The 19988-nt window shown below is 41.5% G+C and overlaps 1 protein-coding gene across 2 annotated transcripts in view; it reads right to left on the bottom strand.

Moving 5' to 3' along the window:
* The window catches only part of ADAMTS6 (ADAM metallopeptidase with thrombospondin type 1 motif 6), a 182143-nt gene that overhangs the window by 23431 nt on the left and 138724 nt on the right, over positions 1–19988 (bottom strand). For both annotated transcript variants that reach the window (XM_072137189.1, XM_072137179.1), the window contains 7 exons: positions 19641–19743; positions 12781–12914; positions 12002–12125; positions 10471–10551; positions 9635–9798; positions 7922–8060; positions 1634–1763 (listed from right to left, as the gene is read on the bottom strand). In XM_072137189.1, the coding sequence (XP_071993290.1) occupies positions 1634–1763; positions 7922–8060; positions 9635–9798; positions 10471–10551; positions 12002–12125; positions 12781–12914; positions 19641–19743 (875 nt within the window). The remainder of the gene's footprint in view (positions 1–1633; positions 1764–7921; positions 8061–9634; positions 9799–10470; positions 10552–12001; positions 12126–12780; positions 12915–19640; positions 19744–19988) is intronic.

Genomic DNA, 19988 nt, shown 5'->3' on the forward strand with positions numbered 1-19988 from the left:
ATGGAACGACACGCTGCTCCAACCTGGAGGGCCGCCAAAACGTTGACATTTTTGTCATGTGCACGGTTTCACATTGTGTTTTGTTGCCTCTAAGGAGGAGTCATGAAAAATAAGTTACATACGTTTCATTCATCCTACATCAGAGTGTGAAATTCTTTATTATCACATGTTGACAGGTTTGACATTTTCGGTGAGAGGCCAGTTAGATAATACGCTACATGTTAAACTGGTTTGGAGTTATCGGACGGTGCAGGCAACAGTATGGTACAAGGAAAGTAACATAGCCAGGATTCTCTTACAATCCCTTTCGAACCTTATCATAACCATCTGTTGACTTTCATGTAGAGCTCTGAATTTTCAGGAATTACTCCTGTAAGATAACCATTTCAAGAATGAGCCGAGTCTTAAGTTGTATGTAAAGATAAGACGAGACAGCAGTGACCAGAGTAATGGAGGCGCAGCCAATGTTTTCCTCGAGAGATCGCACCGTTGTTAGAGAATGGTGCTCACGGGGGGAAACGTTTCAGACTGCTCAACCTTAGCTCGACAGCCTTTGCCCCACTAAGGTTCAAGGGAGGCTGCTTCGAATAAACCAATACCAAATGTTTGAGACACTTCATCCTTCACATATGCAAAAGGAGAAATACTGTTTAGCTGGATAGATTTATCATGTTCATGGACTGTCAAAATCCTCAGCTGAACAAATGGTAAACAGCCTTCAGCTTCAGACAGAAGCACTCCAGCAGAGACCACAATAAATCCTTAAAATTAACAACAAAACTTTTTCTTGAGACTTAAGTCAATTTCTTCTTGCTACAAAACACATTTTACTCATAGACCCCAGAGATGTCTCTCTGTGCTGTGCACTCTGGACCCTGCCCTGACCGCTATAATCTATCCCCATGGAATTTTTTAATACCCTTTTTTGTTCTTAAGTTACATATATCTATTGTAATTTTTTGGGCAAAACAAACATGAAAATAAAACAGATAAACATCAGGAAACAGCAGGAAGGAAGCCTCAGAAGTCTAGCAGCAGAGCCCCCCCCCCAAAAAAAAAAACGCCCATCAACAGAGACCCCCTATAAAAGTCCAGCAGCAGAGCCCCCCCTGTCCAGCAGCAGTGCCCCCCCTGTCCAGCAGCAGTGCCCCCCCCTGTCCAGCAGCAGTGCCCCCCCCTGTCCAGCAGCAGTGCCCCCCCCTGTCCAGCAGCAGTGCCCCCCCCCTGTCCAGCAGCAGAGCCCCCCCCCTGTCCAGCAGCAGAGCCCTCCCCGTCCAGCAGCAGAGCCCTCCCCGTCCAGCAGCAGAGCCCTCCCCGTCCAGCAGCAGAGCCCTCCCCATCCAGCAGCAGAGCCCTCCCCGTCCAGCAGCAGAGCCCTCCCCGTCCAGCAGCAGAGCCCTCCCCTTCCAGCAGTAGAGCCCTCCCCGTCCAGCAGTAGAGCCCTCCCCGTCCAGCAGCAGAGCCCCCTTAAAAATAATGAACTTAGAACAGACAACCTAATGAGAAAGCTACGCAGTCTAGAAAGTGGGCATTGAGTCACTGCCATGTAAGTACATGTGTGGTAAACTTCTCATTATTTACTTGACAAGTGGCCCCTGGACAACAAGTCCCTATTTGTCAGTGTGATACTTACTCAGGTGGACATAGCTCTGTGTTACACGCCCTCTGGTTCTCTGGTGGCTTACTGTCCAAATCACAGTAATTATTTTGCACAACGGAGTTATCATCCAGTCTCTTACACACGACCTCTTGCCTCTGGATGCCTGCAAAGAAATGATATGCCAAATTAAAACATATCAGAGTGAAAGCATAGAGTGGTTACATATAGTGTAAGGATACACTATCTCTTGAATACTGGAGGAGGTATATAAGGAGCATGCCTGGTAACCAGTAGTGTATTTCTTACATCCAAGCAGTAGTGGTTTATAATATAGGTGGTTTGGTCGGTAGACGAGGGCCCATGACCTCCCAAACCACACACCAAATTTTATACCGAGAAGAACCTTCACCTATAAAAATCCTTGAACATCTTTTGCTGCTCTCAATACACATGTACACAAGAGCCATTACAGGGCCTTTGATGGTTCTACAAATGTCCCGAAACCATAGGTTGAAAGCAGGGATCCTCCATTCCTCAAGAAGCTGATTCTAGTACAATATGTAGGAAGGGATTCCAGACTTGTAGGGGCTATAATATTCATACAGCCCAGAGCCCATTACAGCTCATTAATCTGCCCCTGTATCCAAGTCAGAGGGACCCAAAAACCTACGATGCAATTGTTGACCCTGTGCCATGTTGGAAAAAATACATTACAATTTATTTCCAAAGGATAGTAGCACCAAGATGAAGTAAAAAAACTAAAAATATATCTCTTTTTGAAGAGATATCGTGATTGGTAACACATCATTGTACAGATCCTTCTGAACTATGACTGGAGAAAGGTTCGGATACCATAGAGATTTTGTAAATTCTGTTGACAAGTCTTTAGTGGAGGATTTACAACTTCGATTATATGACATAAAGAATTGAAACCTACATGGAGACTTCTCCTCTAAGCGCCAGCTGGAGAACGGAATACATTTTCTCTTTTGTTAGTTTTTAGCTGCGGGCGATCCGACCTTCTCCTAATTATATGGTTGTAATCAAATTAGGGAAAAGATGCTTCCCGTGTTAAATAAAATATGATCATTCACTGTGGGAAAATGCCACCTCCCAGCAGCAGAAAAGCTTCCCTTACAGTTTTGGTAATCAATCGTTCTAAAGCGCTGTCACTTCTCGTTTCGCACCTCCGATATTGCCCCTACATTCACCACAGCACGCTTGCCAAAATTAGGCCGTTCAACTATAGTGTATAAAAACCCTTCATGACAACATCAAAGTCTCACAAGGACTTCTTCCTTAAAACCGCAAGCTGTGGTTGACACCAAAGGTTGTATTTAAATGGGATTCTTGGTTATTAAACAAATTTTCTGCCCTTATAAAAAAAAAATCAGAATTGATTGATGAAATCTCCATTCAAGAGCTTCCTCTAGTAATGAGGTTAAAATGAAAAAAGGGTCTTGTGCCCATAAAGGGACACAGTCATTAAATGTTACCCCATTATACTACCACCTACAGAAAGTAGGGTACGAAATGCTGCAGTTTAAAGAGGACTTTTTAGAAATCTCTCCAAATTTTTTTTGTCCCCAATGTATCCAAGTAATCTTAATACTTTGTTTAACGCATTGATCCAAAGTCCAATAGGAATACTACAAACATAATTGTAAATTATAAAGAGTTAGGACTTATAATAAGTCTCTCCAAAGACAAAGACCTCAAACATTAGGTGACCATGTCTCGGCAATGGTGTTGTTGGTGTTCCTCAGGATTTAGTTTCCTGATTACAAGTCTATGACTACAAGGCACTTAAATGGGTTTTCCCATAAAACAAGTAAGGCCCTAACCAAAGGAAAGGGCCTAACTTGCTAATCAGGGGTGGTCTCCACAGATCATGAGAATGGGGGATCCGATGGGGTCTGATGCACCTCCGTAAGACCCCTTGTTGCTCCCTGAGATGAGCGGAGCAGCCAGTCACACGTGGCTGGTCTGTCCGGTTTACCTCTATAGAGCTGACAGAGATTGCAGACTACGGCACACGACAATCTCCATCAGCTCCATAGAGATGAATGGGGCAACCCGGCCATGCACAACCAGCTGCTCCGCTCATCTTGGGGACTGACGAAGGGTCCAATGGCGGTCCATTGGACACCAATTTTCATGATCTGTGGTGGAAGGGCGGGGTCTCATCACCAAGACACCCACCGATCAGAAACTTAGGCCCTATCCTGTGGATAGGGTCTAACTTGTTTTGTGGGAAAACCCCTTTAACACTGGAGCAAGTTAACAATACTGAGCAGTCACAAAAAAAATGTTGGCATAAGATTACAATTTGTAAGCAGAACCCTTGAACCTGGTGAATTGTGCACCAATAAACCCATAACAAGCTGGTTAGACCAGACATTCCTTCTGACAGCCTCATCAAATCATGGGATGTTCATCGTTTTGCCAGTACCTTTTGTCTACTCAGTGGAAAAAGCTGCTTTATACTCAAAGGATTCTTTCAAGATACTAAATTATAAACACAATTTTCATTAAATGAGAGTTTACGAGGAGTATAATGTGTCTGAAGTTTTTGGACACCAGTTTTGGCTTTTTTTTTATCCCATTGCCCTTCTTCAGTCTGAATGAACAAAGTTCATTTTGGTGTCTCAAAAATGAAATATTGGGTTAGTAACTACCAGAAGCAGAAAACTGATTCTCAAAGTTATTGTACAACCATAAAAATCCACTCTCACCTTGAAAGGCTCTAGATATTGCTGACCTTTCATCATTGAAAGGTATTTATCAGTGATGATAGGTTCCAAAAGAGCATGTAACACTCAATACAAATCAGATTCTGGTTAGTCCTCAAATCATTTTACTACTTTATAATCCTTTAGTTTATCTTACGTGGCTCCCTGCCAGAATACTGTGATGAGTCCCGGGGGGAGGGAGCTCTTCAAAACTAAATATATGTCTGCAGGAGGAGAGAGAGGATCTGTGAGGGGCTGAGTTGAAAAGGAGTAAGAAGAGATGCTGTGAAGAGGAGGGATGTGATTGAGCAGACCATTTAGAATTTAAAGCTTCCCCTCCCCAGGACTCAGCACAGAATTCTGGCAGGAAGCCAGGTAAGGGTACATGGAGAGGGCCAGGAGGAAGAGATGGGAAGGGTGAGCGATCCTCACCCTCTATAGGGAGATAAGCATCCTGACTTGGTCACACCGCACCATGACTAGAAACTATCGACTTCTATTGCAGTCGTGATCTGGCCCAATTGGTGTGGCCAGGTCACGGGCACAGTTCCGGCTGTCTGAATGTACCCTAAAATAAACTAAAGGATTGTAAAGTAGTAAAATGATTTAAGGATTAACCAAAACAGGATTTATATTGAACATTACATGCCCTTTTGGAACCTGTCATCAACGAAAAATGCTCTTTATTATGACAGGTTCCCTTTGAGTTTGGTCATACCTATCAATCTGATACCCAGAAACCCTACTGGTCCAATGTTGTTGGTAGTCATGGCACAAAGTCAATATGGAATTCCTTCATGGTATTGGCTGTTATACATGTGCACAGAGTTATTCAAAATTTCGGCAGATCAAATTAAGATTGAGTTATTGAACTTCAACGTTCCCAAAGTAGGCGTATCTGGTAGCGGGTATCTGCACTTTATTTCATGAGAACACAGCTTTACTGAGCTGTGCATGCATATATATGGAGCAGATTGAAAGGTATGCACTGTAGGCTTTGGTGTTCATAGAGCTCATCTGCATGAATACTTTAAAGTATACCAGTAGCCACCACTAGGGGGACAGGCTCCAGCTTATCAAAAAATTACCTTGAGTGTGAACCCTAAACTCTTCCTAATACAGGCAGTGCCCGGGTTACATACAGGATAGGTTCTGTAGGTTTGTTCTTAAGTTGAATTTGTATGTAAGTCGGAACTGTATATTTTATCATTGTAATCCCAGCCAGAACTTTTTTGGTCTCTGTGACAATTGGATTTTAAAAATTTTGGGTTGTCATAAGAATCAGGATTAACACTAAAGCTTCATTACAGACACCTGTGATAACTGTTACAGCTGTTTATTGTAGCCTAGGACTAAAGTACAGGAAATTACCAACATCCAGCAGGGCTGTTTGTAACTAGGGGTTGTATGTAAGTTGAGTGTTCTTAAGTAGGGGACCGCCTGTATTGGCAACAGACAGCAAGTATTTTATCATTCATAAGGAACCTGTCACCTTTCTGCTGCCATCACATTATAGAGCAGGCGGAGCTGTGCATATTGTGATATAAAGAATATCTCTGAATACTATCACGATATCTATAAAGCCTACATTTAGTTTGTTGCAGGTAGACTCCAAACACAAGACTTCAACATCTGCTGCGGACATGACAACTTGCTTATTTATGCAATTGTACATAAGTTTCATATGATGAAAGCACATCACACTGGGCCTGTTAAAGCAGAGTACTGTCAGATGGTGTGAATATGCTTCAAGCGGTGATTGCCTGTAGTCACTCTAGCTGGAAGGCATGTTATGTGAGCTGGAGCTGTGGTGTATATTCAATATATATGGCCCCTATATACCTTGTATTAATCCTGAATATGCAGTACTTTGTTTAGATGCACTTATAGCTATGGGAATTGATACTCTGTAGTACAGCATTTAAAGTGAACCTATCACCAGGAATGTCATTTTTAGCTGGTGACAGGTTCCAATAGCCTATGCTATGCGGATTTTAAACATGCCTTTGACGGCATTCTAAAAAACATTTCAGTACCTTATACAAGTTTATTTCACATTACCAGCAGCATGTGGCAAATCTCTGGGTAGGGGGCAGCTGCAGCCTGTGTGTGCCAGTGTCTCCCCATGTATTCTTCCTCTCCTCCACACCATCCACACATGGACATGACAGGAAGTGAGGAGGGATCTACATGAGTGGGGTGTAGTGGAGACAAACAAAGGCACAGGCTGCAGCTGCCCCTCCACATGCTGCTGGCAGGGATACATTTTCACCCTCTCAGATAAAAATTGTTGTTTCCAGAATTCACTCTTTTATGTGATATCTCTCCTGTTAACCCATAAAAAACTCTCCTCCAAGTCATGTTAAAACATGCAGAGAGTCATATTTTGCCAGAGATGAGTCAAGTTGAAAGGCTGCAGGGAGGAGTGTCACTTCAAATGCACAAAGTTACCAATAAATTGCAAAGTTCCCCAAACCACAAAGATACAGTAAAATAAAAGTCATAGAGTAATAGCATTCAATGTGTCCTATTAACAATGAAAGAACAGAGGAGGATTGCAGAAGCCGCTCACCTATTGTTCTGCACCCTTGGGGCCACTGGTGGCTGTCCGAGGGCGACAACATAGACAGTCATAACAAAAGCAGCTTCTATGGCACATAATGTAGGGCCAGGATATTCTGTAATACCCCAAACAGTCGTTTCTTCCTAAGAGAAGCATTATCCTGTCTCGGTATTTTGCCAAAGGTCAAACAAACTAAACAAACAGAGAATTCCAGAGGACCAGTGCACTTTTAGGAAAAAAACGTCACGAATGAGGCAGGGGCTTAAGTGCTAGATCTCATGTCTGTCTGTCACATATTACAATGGATCAAGCAAGACGTGCAGTCATTGTTACCATCTATTAGGTAAGGGCCAATATCAATATATGCCAATTGCTTAAAGGCTTTTATTTATATAAAACTTTTATTTTTAAAGATAGCTGTCACAGCTTATCTCCTCCACCTCCCTGTACAATGACCTCTATATAGATAACACTGACCCATCATTACATCACTACTGACAATAGGTGATGTCACAGCTTATCTCCTCCCCCTCCCTGTACAATGACCTCTATATAGATAACACTGACCCATCATTACATCGCTACTGACAATAGATGATGTCACAGCTTATCTCCTCCCCCTCCCTGTACAATGACCTCTATATAGATAACACTGACCCATCATTGCATCACTACTGACAATAGATGATGTCACAGCTTATCTCCTCCTCCCTGTACAATGACCTCTATATAGATAACACTGACCCATCATTACATCACTACTGACAATAGATGATGTCACAGCTTATCTCCTCCTCCTCCCTGTACAATGACCTCTATATAGATAACACTGACCCATCATTACATCACTACTGACAATAGATGATGTCACAGCTTATCTCCTCCTCCTCCCTGTACAATGACCTCTATATAGATAACACTGACCCATCATTACATCACTACTGACAATAGATGATGTCACAGTTTCATGGACTAAAGAGGAAGCACAGCGCAGTGATTGGTGGTCGTGACACTATGACATCATACCTCCAGCACAGGTGGCCGAACACTCAGACCAGGGGAGGTGATGCCAAGAAAATCCAACTTCATTATCTCCGCTGCCAGTGCGAGTGATGGGGACATTAAATTTATATCGAATTCCCATGTTCTGTTCTTGTAGCAGAATCTGAAAAATAAAAAATTGTACAAATGTGTTTTTAGACATTTTTTTTTTTTTAATGGGTTTGAGTTTAGTAATGTTCACTTAGATACCTGACTATTTCATTACAAGGCAGCCTTCTGTAATAAAATCTACAATAACTTTACAATCAATCAGTTTCTACTCTTATGTATGGGCTTTGGTTCTTCTTAGAAAATCAAATTACTAACTTAAGCATTTCTTAGCAAAGCCAATATACAAGTCAGTGAAATTTCCTGCTTCACTGAAGGAGTAAGAGGAAAGTTTACTGACCATATAAGGCCGCTTGTACAACTGCAAACCTTAGCTTGAACGTATTTGTAGTGTTCACTATGGTAACGAAAGAATCGCAGGGAAGAAGAAGAACTTAGATATTTCTGAGAGTCCTTAATACAGTTTCAAAGACCTGAAGCTAGCCAATCGCTATTGAGACCTGATATATCCCGACCATGAATGATGGCCCACTTTACTAGGTCCATCAAAGGCATACAGTAGTAAGGTTCTCCACTGCATATCTAATTTGTCCCTCTAACATTTTATCTCAAGTGCCTTGTAGGCACCCTCCTGACATTAAAGGAAACCTGTCCCCGCTGTTTGAAAAAAATGAGCATTAGACAGGTTCCCATAGAGTTTTATGGCCTAAGGGCCCCCCTTTTTTTAACTAACTTGATGGATGGTCACAAGTGGAGAAAATGAACTTTGATTCTCTGCCTGGTAACCAGACAGAGTCCAGAGAGTTGGACTGGACATATACTCACGCTTGAGTCTTCAGTCACCTCCTCAGCACGTCATCAGTACCTCCTCATTCAACTTCCCCTTCCCGATATGTCAATTGGCTGTCTTGCCGAACTCTCGCACATGCGCATAAGCCACTTGCCGCTGTCATGCGCAGTGACCGGTCAACGCCCTCCGCCACTACGTATGTAGAAGGGGGAAAGCCGCGCATGTGCAGTGAGGCAGCGGAGGCCGCAGCGGCAAGCGGCTTACATGCATGATGTCAGCGAGACGACCAAGGGACATATCAGAAAGAGGGAGTCTAATAAGGAGGAACTGATGATGTGCTGAGGAGGCGGCTGCTAGACTCAAGCGTTAGTATACGTCCAGTCCGACTCGCTGGATTCTCTACCTAGTTACCAGGCAGAGAATCAAAGTTAATTTTCTCCACTTGTTACCATCGATCAAATTAGTTAAAATAATGGTGTCCTTAGGCCATAAAACTCTATGGGAACTTATCTAATAGTATTTTTTTTCAAACAGCGGTGATAGGTTCCCTTTAAGCATTGAATAATCAGTCATTTAAACTGGCTTGTTACCACCGTCCCAACATAAAGCATTGGATCACCAATCATGAAGGGTGACTTGCTGGCACCCTCCCGACACCTAGCATTGGATCACCAGTCATGCAGACTGGCATGGTGGCCCCCTCTCTATGCCAAGCATTGGAACTCTGGTCATAAAGGCTGGAATTGTTGACATCCTCCTGGCGCTCAAGACGAGGAGAACATGTTCCTCTTCCTCCATTCCAGGCATTCATGGAAGCGTCAATTGAAATATCTTTTTACCATTACTATCAGGCTTTCTGTTGTTGGTCCTAAGGCCTCGAGTGATTCTGGTTCATCAGCTGGGCGTTTGTAGTGAAATGCGGTTCCGGCAACATCAAACTTCCTTGGCCAGTCTATGGTCCATGCACCATTTATAAAATAGTCATCAGAGTCTGATTTCAGTGCTGAGGCAAAGAGAAAAATGTTAGACCACTCCAGACTACTACTACTCTAGAAAAACAGGAAAACCTAAGAAGTGGTGACCATCCAGGGTAATAGTTTTTTGAGCATTTTGGTAAATTTTGTTTGGTATGGAAGATACCAATCACTAATCCCCTATTCACAATATAAGGTATACGTTTTTTATGAGACAATTTCCAGGATAATACACCTGCCCATGAGAACATGATAAAGAGTTCAATGTGTTGACCCAGCCTCCAAATTGCCCAGATCTTAAAAGTTTGTCCGATCTGTCAGTTTTTCCTAGAATAGGTCAAATCAGATTGGCTGGGGTCCAACATCATTGGGTGCACAGTCCCATAAAACTGACAAATACGTCAAAATCAGGATTGGTAGGTACCTATCAACATTATATTCTCAGGGCCCACCCCAGGATATATATATATTCGGGGGTTCTCAACATCTTGGACAAAAAAAGGGGACCATTCAGCAGATTTATTCTGAATGGAAATCGCTCAACTGTTTTCTGGGCAGGTCCTAGCACTAAAAAACGAATTCTACCTGAAGCCCCAGATGGTTTTGTACTCGTGAAACCTACCCAGAAAATAGTTGAGTGACTTCCCTGTAATATGGCTAATACATGAAGCCATACATAAAGTTAACTTGGCTAAACTTACCGATATAGTTCTTTGACATAGCAACTTCTTTAATTTCAATGTGAACAGAACCTCGTGGAATCTGAACGACTTCCATGTAGCCTACAAGGCAAAACTTAGCTTGTCATCACTAGTTCATTCAGATGTTACATTTCTTCGACTATACGGCATGCCGATAAGGCCTCTAGATGTGATTCTTAAGTCCAACATTCACGTGGATGTAACGTAGAGTGGTTGATGCATGAAAGTCGCTTATCTATGTGTGGGCTTACTGGATTTATAGGAAGAACTTAGACTTTCTGTCCACCATTCTCCCGATAACTGGTGGTCCAGCTGGGACCCTCAGTGATCTGACACTAATCCCCTATTCACAATATAAGGTATAAGTTATTTTAAGGGACAATTATGGAATAATTTGCAGGATAATACACCTGCCTTGCAGTAAAACCTGTGTTGACCAAGCCTCCAAATTCCCCAGATCTTTAAAGTTTGACTTTGTCCAATCTGTCAGTTTTTCCTAGAATAGGTCAAATCAGATTGGCTGGGGTCCAACATCATTGGGTGTACAGCCCCATAAAACTGACAAATACATCAAAATCAGGATTGTATGGTAGGTCATAAAAAACTCTGAAATAAGTAACAATCTAAAACAGATGATTGAGAGGCAAATGAGTCTCCTTTATTAATGGCCTCTTGTGGGGTTACAACTATTAACATGTTTCTTTCTTTGCTTCAAGCTCAAGGCCTTGAAAACATTTTGATGGAGATATCCTAATAGCAAATAACTAACGTGTTCTATTAGACTCCCTAATAAATGCCAGGGTATTAAGAAGACATTCGCATGAGTCAGTGCTATACTTCAATAACACTAAGACGTATGTCCTGAAGAAATCTAGACATGTTCCGTGAGCCGTAGCTCTACCACTTACAATCAAACCTGATCAGAGTGTAGGTGTCTAACAAGTGCAGGTTTACCAAGAAAAAAATATATAAATGAGATGCCTACATTTACACCAATATACAATATATCGGTACCACCACATGTCATGAGTACAGGGGTCCTGCTGTGACCCCTATTCAAAAGCAGCAGTTTAGAATGTGCATTTCTCATCCATCCAAACTCTTTGAAGACAACCGAGATATCAGAGTGAAGTATTCTAATACCCTTAGAAGATATGTAGACATTGGATGATATGGAAATGCTTATGATCAACCACCTCTAAATGGGGGACAATGGACTTCTGTTACCATGATTAGGGGAGAGTAATATTCCACCTATCAGACACTATTATCATCTATCCTGTAGATGGTTTTATGCTAAAACTACCACTTTAATAATCATAGTATCTTAGAAACTACAGAAGTTAACGGACAGAAGAAAAACATTGGGGGAAAAAAAAGTCATTCCACTTCATTATCAAATAATAAGCTACGAAAAGCAATACCGAACCCCAAAATGTATTCACTCTAGGGAAATTACAAATCTGGAAATTTGAAGAGATCATTTAACTCATTTTAGGATACTAAATGTTTCTTCCATTTATGTGCTTACCTCCCCGAGGCAAAGATTCATTGAAGAATCCTTCTATTGCTTCACAAGTGCTCCCGTCTCCACCGCATACACGACACCGATCTTCTTTGGCGTCAGAGCCCAAAATGTTGTCACAGCCTACGTGCTATGGAATCGATACATGGAAAGTTCAGTTGGCTAATATCTCAATACACTGATCCCCAATGTACAGTAATTATTACGTTCATTATTAATGCAAGTTAAAAGTCTTTGAAATAAACACCCAAAAATGGTCTTCTCTGAACAGTATGATGGAGATCAGGATTGATTATCTACATTTAATTGCATTCCTCTTGCACTTTTTCATTCCTTTTTAGTCTGAACAAATCTTTATGAATTTCTGTTCACATCATAATTTGTATTTATCAGTTCTAGAAAATAGTCCCTATCAATGGCCCTATGGTGGTATAATGGGTTGCGTTGGGTGGTTATAATGGGTTGAGTCAGGGCAGAGGAGAGGGGATGTGGAGCATTTCTGTTCCAAAAGCGAAGACTATAGTCAGATAGGAGAACAACCCAATGCAATTCCTGAAAAATTAATCCTTTTTTTTTACAATATACATGCAACATAAGCAAGAATAAGTTTTAGCTTTGACATGACTGATACTTTCTGCTCCCTATAAGTTTATGGACAGTTAGTGGATAATTAGCACTTACTCCACCCTTATAATTTTTCAGATTATCACACAATGACAGAAATTGTACAATAACTGTAAAGCGGTTTTTTTTATATATAGGATTTACAATTTATAACTAGTCACCTTGCACTCTCCATTGATGCAGATATCCAGGGAGTCCGCGTTGCAGCGAGTTCCGTCTATAACAGCTGGGGCCCGTTCAGTGTAAAAATTATAGCCTTCAGCCAAACAGTTTAACGCACAAGATTTAACACCACCTATGATTGCAAGAGGGACACAGACGTAAAGATTTTATATGCGGCCTGCCTCGCGTCAAACTGCAGTTATCGTAAGGAGCGGGTAGTAGTGTTTAACACTCTTAAGCTGCCGCTGTAACCCTTTTCACGAAAAAAACCTTTCTTCAAATTAAACAGTAGCACGTCGGACGATTAGTAAGAGCAATTATATAGATGAAATTTTACGCACACTTCATAAGTTATGTCAGTAAAACCTAAGTCCGCCCCTTCCCAGAGGAGTCTATAAAGTAGAAAGTCAGAATTATTAATATGATTTTGATAATAACTCCACCTATGCAGTGAACAGATGTGGCTGCCTTACAAAACGGAAGCAGTAACATTAAACCGGTTTTCCGACTATTAATTTTTTGGGGAGGAGAACACTTAAGGCTGGCTGACACCTGCACATGCTTTTTTTCCATTGTTTTGACCTGTAATAGATCCCATTGACTACACAAAGGTGGGTTCAGATTTTATATGGTGGTCTGTAACTTCCACGGACTAAAATCTCTTGCATTTTGTTTTTGTTCCCCCAATTTATCTCAATCCCTCACTTTACAATGTATACCCTGCTGCCAGCAATTGGCTAGAGTAGTTAGGACGCCATCACTAGAGTGGGAAGCACAATCACCGACAAAGACCCAAAACACTTGAAGACATCGATGGTTAGTTTCTAAGAAAAAAAAAAAAACAGACCACTTTTTTTCCGTTTAAAATGTTTCTTTTTAAGAGGCTTTGGTTTTAATAGTTGTCATCAAGAACAGTCAGTGGTTAGCACTACAGCCTTGCAGCTCTGGGCCCTGGGTTCAAGTCCCATTCAGGTCAACATAATAATAATAATTCCTTTATTTATATAGCGCATACAGATTATGCAGCGCTGCAAAGACTTTGCCAAATCAGTCCCTGTCCCCAATGGGGCTCACAATCTAATCAATCTACCAATATGTTTTGGAAGTGTGGGAAGAAACCAGAGGACCCAGAGGAAACCCACGCAAACACAGAGAACATACAAACTCTTTGCAGATGTTAACCTGGGTGGGACTTTAACCCAGGACCCCAGCGCTGTAAGGCTGTAGTGCTACCCACTCAGCCACTGTCTGCAAACAGTTTGTATGTTCTCTCCATGTTTGCATGGTTTTCTCTGGCTCCTCCGGTTTCCTCCCACACTCTAGAACATAGTAGTAGGTTGATTAGATTATGAGCCCCATGGGGACAGGGACTGATCTGACTCCATACAGAGCTGCAGAATCTGTGTGTGTATATATACAAAGGAATTAAAAGGTTGACCAAACAAATTGAAATGCTCATTGGTTACAAATGAAGAGTTCAGAAAAATTTCTGACTGTTCCAACAGTCTCTTTAGTAATCCTCGATAGCCAGGGATAAATCAGGAGAATTAATTCACATACCCGGATGAGGTGTTATTTCACAAAGCTAGACAGTGCCTTAAAGCCTTATGCATATGGACACCTTTTAACACCATCTAAACACAGTTTATAGGTAGAATTAAGGGTGTTTCCAGGAATCCTGGCCTAAAGGATAAAAAAAAAAAGCTCCAGGTTCTGACCCATTCATCTCCACAAACCGACTGGGAGGTACTTTGAGTGGTCTAAGCACTGTTCTAGATGTCCACTGCTTTCTATGGGGGACGTATGTACAGTCGCAAGCTTGAGGCCGTACATACGTGTGAATGCGATCTTACACTTTTTCCGAATTGGAGTGCTACCTTTTTTTTAAATTGTTTTAGTGACCTAAATGGAGTTCAGATGAAGTACCAATCATGAAACCTGGACCAGGGTTGGTGCCGTTTTTGGAAGAAGTGACTACATATTACTGAAAAGCGTTTCCGTTACTTTATGCATTTACCGTTCATGTACCTTTAAAGAATTGACCTTAAAGAAATGACAAAAATAAGTCTAATTTGGCCATGTATAATCATTATAAGATCATCTAGCTTTTATTGACTTTCCAGCCTAACTTTATTGCATTTTGTAATCTGCTTCTCATCAGTCATGCAGCAACTAAAAAAAATGTAAAACTTTAATCTTGCCATAAAACAAAAAGCAGAATCTTTCCTCAGAAATAGCAGTACACCAGAGCCACTATAAGCTATCAATGTCTACCAGTCTACTGTGAAATATCATGTAACACCAACATCCCAAAAGAGAATGGCTACTTGTGAGACGTCATGGGGTAAATTGAATCTCTTGGGCCCAAAATGTAAAATCTGGGTATACACAAAGCTTAATAATATATGGCAGCGGTCTCCTTATATCGGACACATGGACCCAATAACATTGAAGGACCCATAGGTACTGCTTCTATCTACATAAGAATAATGTAAAATCTTATCCATCTCTCTTAATTACTGATGTACTGGCAGAATAAGGTGGTCTACAATTAAAGGCCCTATACCATCTAGCGGACAATCGAGTAAACCTACCGACTTTGGCAGATATGGCCAACCGACTAATATGTATGGGACCTCCCCTTGCCTATTCTGTTCAGGCAAATGACAGGGGTATAAAGATATGCTCAGGTAGAATTAACTTCCCGTCCTGCTTGTTCTTTGGAGATAAGGCACTATATTAGGCTCCATTCACACAACAGTATTGCAGGCCATGATCTGGCCACACAAATTGCAGCCAGATCACAGATGGGTGACTCGGCTTTTCTTTAGAGGCCGGTGCTGAAGCACTGCTTCAGGAAGGCGAGTCGATTTTTTTCTCATAGTGAGACCGGGGAGGGCCAAGGGCTCCTGGGGGCACTGTGGTTAATGGTAGGGGGGCACTGTGGCTTCTGGGGGACACTTTGGCTGCTGTGGGGGGGCTGCAGCTGCTGTGGGGGGAGAAGCCGTGGGAGAGATGCGGTGGGTGCGTACACTGTGGCTGCTGTGGGTGGGGACACTGTGGTTACTGTGGGTGGGGACACTGTGGTTACTGTGGGTGGGGACACTGTGGTTACTGTGGGTGGGGACACTGTGGTTACTGTGGGTGGGGACACTGTGGTTACTGTGGGTGGGGACACTGTGGCTACTGTGGGTGGGGACACTGTGGCTACTGTGGGTGGGGACACTGTGGCTACTGTGAGTGGGGACACTGTGGCTACTGTGGGTGGGGACACTGTGGCTGCTGGGGGTGGGGACACTGTGGCTGCTGGGGGTGGGGACACTGTGGTTACTGTGGGTGGGGACACTGTGGTTACTGTGGGTGGGGACACTGTGGTTACTGTGGGTGGGGACACTGTGGCTACTGTGAGTGGGGACACTGTGGCTGCTGTGGGTGGGGGTCTCAGCTTTGTTTGTTGCCCTCAAATGGCTAATTGTAATGGTAATTCTGTATAAATGTAACTACTAAACACTTTGAGTGGATACATTTATACAGCAAAATGACATTCGTCCCCTTTAAAGGCAACCATTAGGCTGATGCAGTCCCCCGTAAAAAAAGAGTTTGACATCCATTATACTATATGTAACCTCACAAAAATCTCAAAAAAAAAAAAAAAACAAGCTTCCATAAAGTCAACGGATAACTGAGAAAAAAATATGTTTCTCCGGCTGCAGAGGAACAAAAAAATTGGGGCAAAAATTTCAAAATAAGATGTCAGGGGTATACCTATATGGATATAATACATCCATAATCACACAGAGATTTCTGATTATGAAAAGTATCTTCACAGAAAACCATCTGGAAGAATACTGAGAATTTCTGGTCATAAAATTGTCTCAAGCTTCACTGGGAATTAACCTGTTAAATGAACTGAATCAAACAGAATAATATGTAAGTTATCATAGTGCTGGCTCCTTCTTCCTCATGAGTTACTATATGTGAGCAGATATATTACTGTATATATACTGCAAGTATTTGGCGGGGAATGTAAAGAATCTGGCTGAGCAGATGATCATCAAAGGTAAAATAGACCAAAAAAATAACTAGATGCGTGAGAAAAAAAAATTTAAAAGTAGATTCACTAATGAGTTACTTTAACAGAATTGGCATTGACCTAAATAATTTAACATTTAGATTTATATATAGTTAATTTTTTTGGGGTGGACTGATCTGCAGTTACCTGGTCTGACCACGACACCATAAAAAAAAATTTTTTTTCAATCAAGGCATCTTGTTTAGATGTCCCAGATACCCGACTTCAGTCTTGGTGACACAAGTTCTTCCTCACTACCAAATTCCTAGCCCCACTGTGACCTGATCTGTCCTTTTTTGGACATCTGTTTCACCTCGTGTCACCTCTCTCTCCAGTATGCCAGACACTGTAAGTCAATCAGTGTGTTTTATAAAAGAGAGTATGCGTGACCTCAACCCACCAGACAAAGAATGTCACTTATGTAAACGTTATGGCTATAACATTAATGCTAAAAAAAAATTCCAGCTATCTAAATGCACAGTCCCAGAAGAACAGCCGAACTGTCCAGAAGATAAATATCAAGAAGCTCACATTCAGCTTTATGACACAAATAAAGGTTTTATGAACGCACAGGAGATACCCATGTCTATGTTAACTTTGTTAAGAGGGGAGATCCTGATGGGAAAGCATCAACATGACTTTGGATCCTACAAGTGATCACGGCTTTAATGGATCAAGGATAATTCAGAACCTGGAAGTATAACCCTTCAGATGATGTGATTAACAGTGTCCACAACATCGGAGTGGTTATTTAGAATAAGGGAGTTCCAGCCAATTCTCCCATGATGAAGAACCTGTCACCACATAGAGTCCTAATTTCTACTCCTCCCCATCCGTCTATGGAGACATGCTGTGATTTCATGTAATCAGATACATACATGGGCTATATTTTGTAAATTTTATAGGGTACAAGACCTTAGATTACATCACCCTGGTCAAGAAGTGCTCTATGGTAAGATGGAGCCATGAGACAAGGAGAGGAGTCACTGGACTCAGCCGAGCAGGACAGACCCTCTCCAAATAGCTGTATGTCAGGTAAGGTATAAAGTTCATTTTATGGGGATGTGAAAAGAAGAGTGTCATTTAGTTATTAGGTCTATACGGGAACCTGTCACTAGCTGTGTTTGTGAAAAATATGGTGACAGTCTCCCATTAAGCAAGCAATGAACTGATTCTGAGAAAACCAGAAGATCCTGGAGATTGTTTAAGGTTAATAAGACAGAAGTTTTATGTATTCACAAGCAATATCTATATCCATGGTGACTTTGTTAAGTGGGGAATTGATGATTAAGCATCAACCAGACTTTGAATCCTAAAAAAACCACCAAAGACCACAGCTTTAATGAATCAAAGATCATTTAGAATCTGTAAATTCAATCCTTCAGATTATGTGGTGAAAAGCGTCCCTGACATCTGAGTGGTTGTTTAGAGGAACTCCAAACTCCTGTGATGAATTTGTAGGGTGCAGATCAGGTAATATGGTACCTAAAAACCTTGTGAAGGCTTTTAGGCTTGCCCTTTATTTACTAAAAAAACTCTTTTATATTTAACTGGGAATAAAAAAAATTTGGGGTAAATATTAAAAAAATGCCAAAAAAAATAAATTTCAATAAATACAGTTTTGTCCTATATAACAGAAGTTAGCACGATGTGTGCTTCTTGGTGCCCTTTAATGTGCGTCCTTCAAATGATTAAGTGAATGGAAAAGCACATTAAAAGCATGACCTAATTTTCCTTTATAGAAAGGATCTGGGATGCTGCAAAGTAAAATGTTACACAATTCAGAGCAGTTCAGTTTACAGTTCTTCTTCTCCTCAAGCAGACAGCGCCGTGTCTGTGTAATAGCAAAAGAAAGGATTACGGGTGGAATCTTAAATCATTATCGTCTGCTTGTATGGCAGACATGTGGTTTACAATCCTGCCCTTACTTATGTATGAAACATAAGAATATATTCACCTCGCGTACATCTAGGAAGGTTTTCTCCAGGCCAAATAACAGATCTGGTTAGCATTGCATGCGTATTGACGAGCCAGGTCTGACTATATGACTGCATCGGAATAACTATAGTAATAACATACGGAATCTTTTTAACGTCAATGTATTAATTTTTAGACACATCTGATTAAGAGTTCATTCGCAATGACAAACCCTTGTTCATTACCCTATATGGCCAAACAGATGCTGAAAATGAACAACTTCTAATATGTAGTGGTCATTAACCGCGTGAAAATAAGGGGTGTTGGTAATGGCATTTTCTGCATTCAAGCCCTTGAATACCATCATCTGAAATGGAGAAGGACGATGCTGATTTTCCAGGAATCTAGAAAGCTGCTGGTGGACCATGTAATGGGGTAGAAAAAAAATAAAGAAAACATGCGTAGCCTCCTTGGTTACTCTGGTACTTCTGATTTTCAGATCTATGCCTGGCCCAAAGTTTAGTGGGAGGTTACAGGGCCCGCTTCAGCCAATGACTGGTGGACATCACTTCTGTTGACCATGGTAGGTGAATTTCTTTGGCGTTCAAGGAGGCATGACCCATTGTTGAAAACCGAAAGTACTAGAACAACGTGGGAATCGGGAGCTGGAGCAGAGTAAGTATACTTTCTTTTTTTATTTATTTTTTAATATTACTCCTGTCTTAGCCGGCAAAGGAACTTTCCAGATTACTGAAAAACCCCTTCCAGACGCCATTCTCCTGTTTTCCGATCTCTCTCCTGACTTCGGCTCCATCTATTCCAACCATAGAACAATCCATTGAGAAGACCTCTTTCTATATCAGACCTTACCTCCAGTGTAGGGTTTCCAGTTGTAATATTTCCCTCGGAAAGGCATATTATCAAAGTCGGCACATTGCTTTTCTCTGAAGTCGCGGGACCCTGATGGACAAGGCTAAGGAAAACATGAAAAAACTGAATGTAAGTTTCAGCAATGTTATAACCAAACAGCAATAAAATCTATTGTAATAAACATATATGGTAGCTCATCAGAATAATATGTGACAACACAGCCCAGGTCTAGAAGCAGCAGAGCTCAAGGTCCCGAAACCTTCTTCTGGTGCGGCACGAGAAGAAGCACCCTTAATGACTTCCGCAAAGAGTCGCGATGGCGGTGATTTAGGGGTTAATTAGATTACT

The sequence above is a fragment of the Engystomops pustulosus genome, chromosome 1, assembly GCF_040894005.1.
Source record: "Engystomops pustulosus chromosome 1, aEngPut4.maternal, whole genome shotgun sequence".
In the NCBI taxonomy this organism is placed as follows: domain Eukaryota; kingdom Metazoa; phylum Chordata; class Amphibia; order Anura; family Leptodactylidae; genus Engystomops; species Engystomops pustulosus.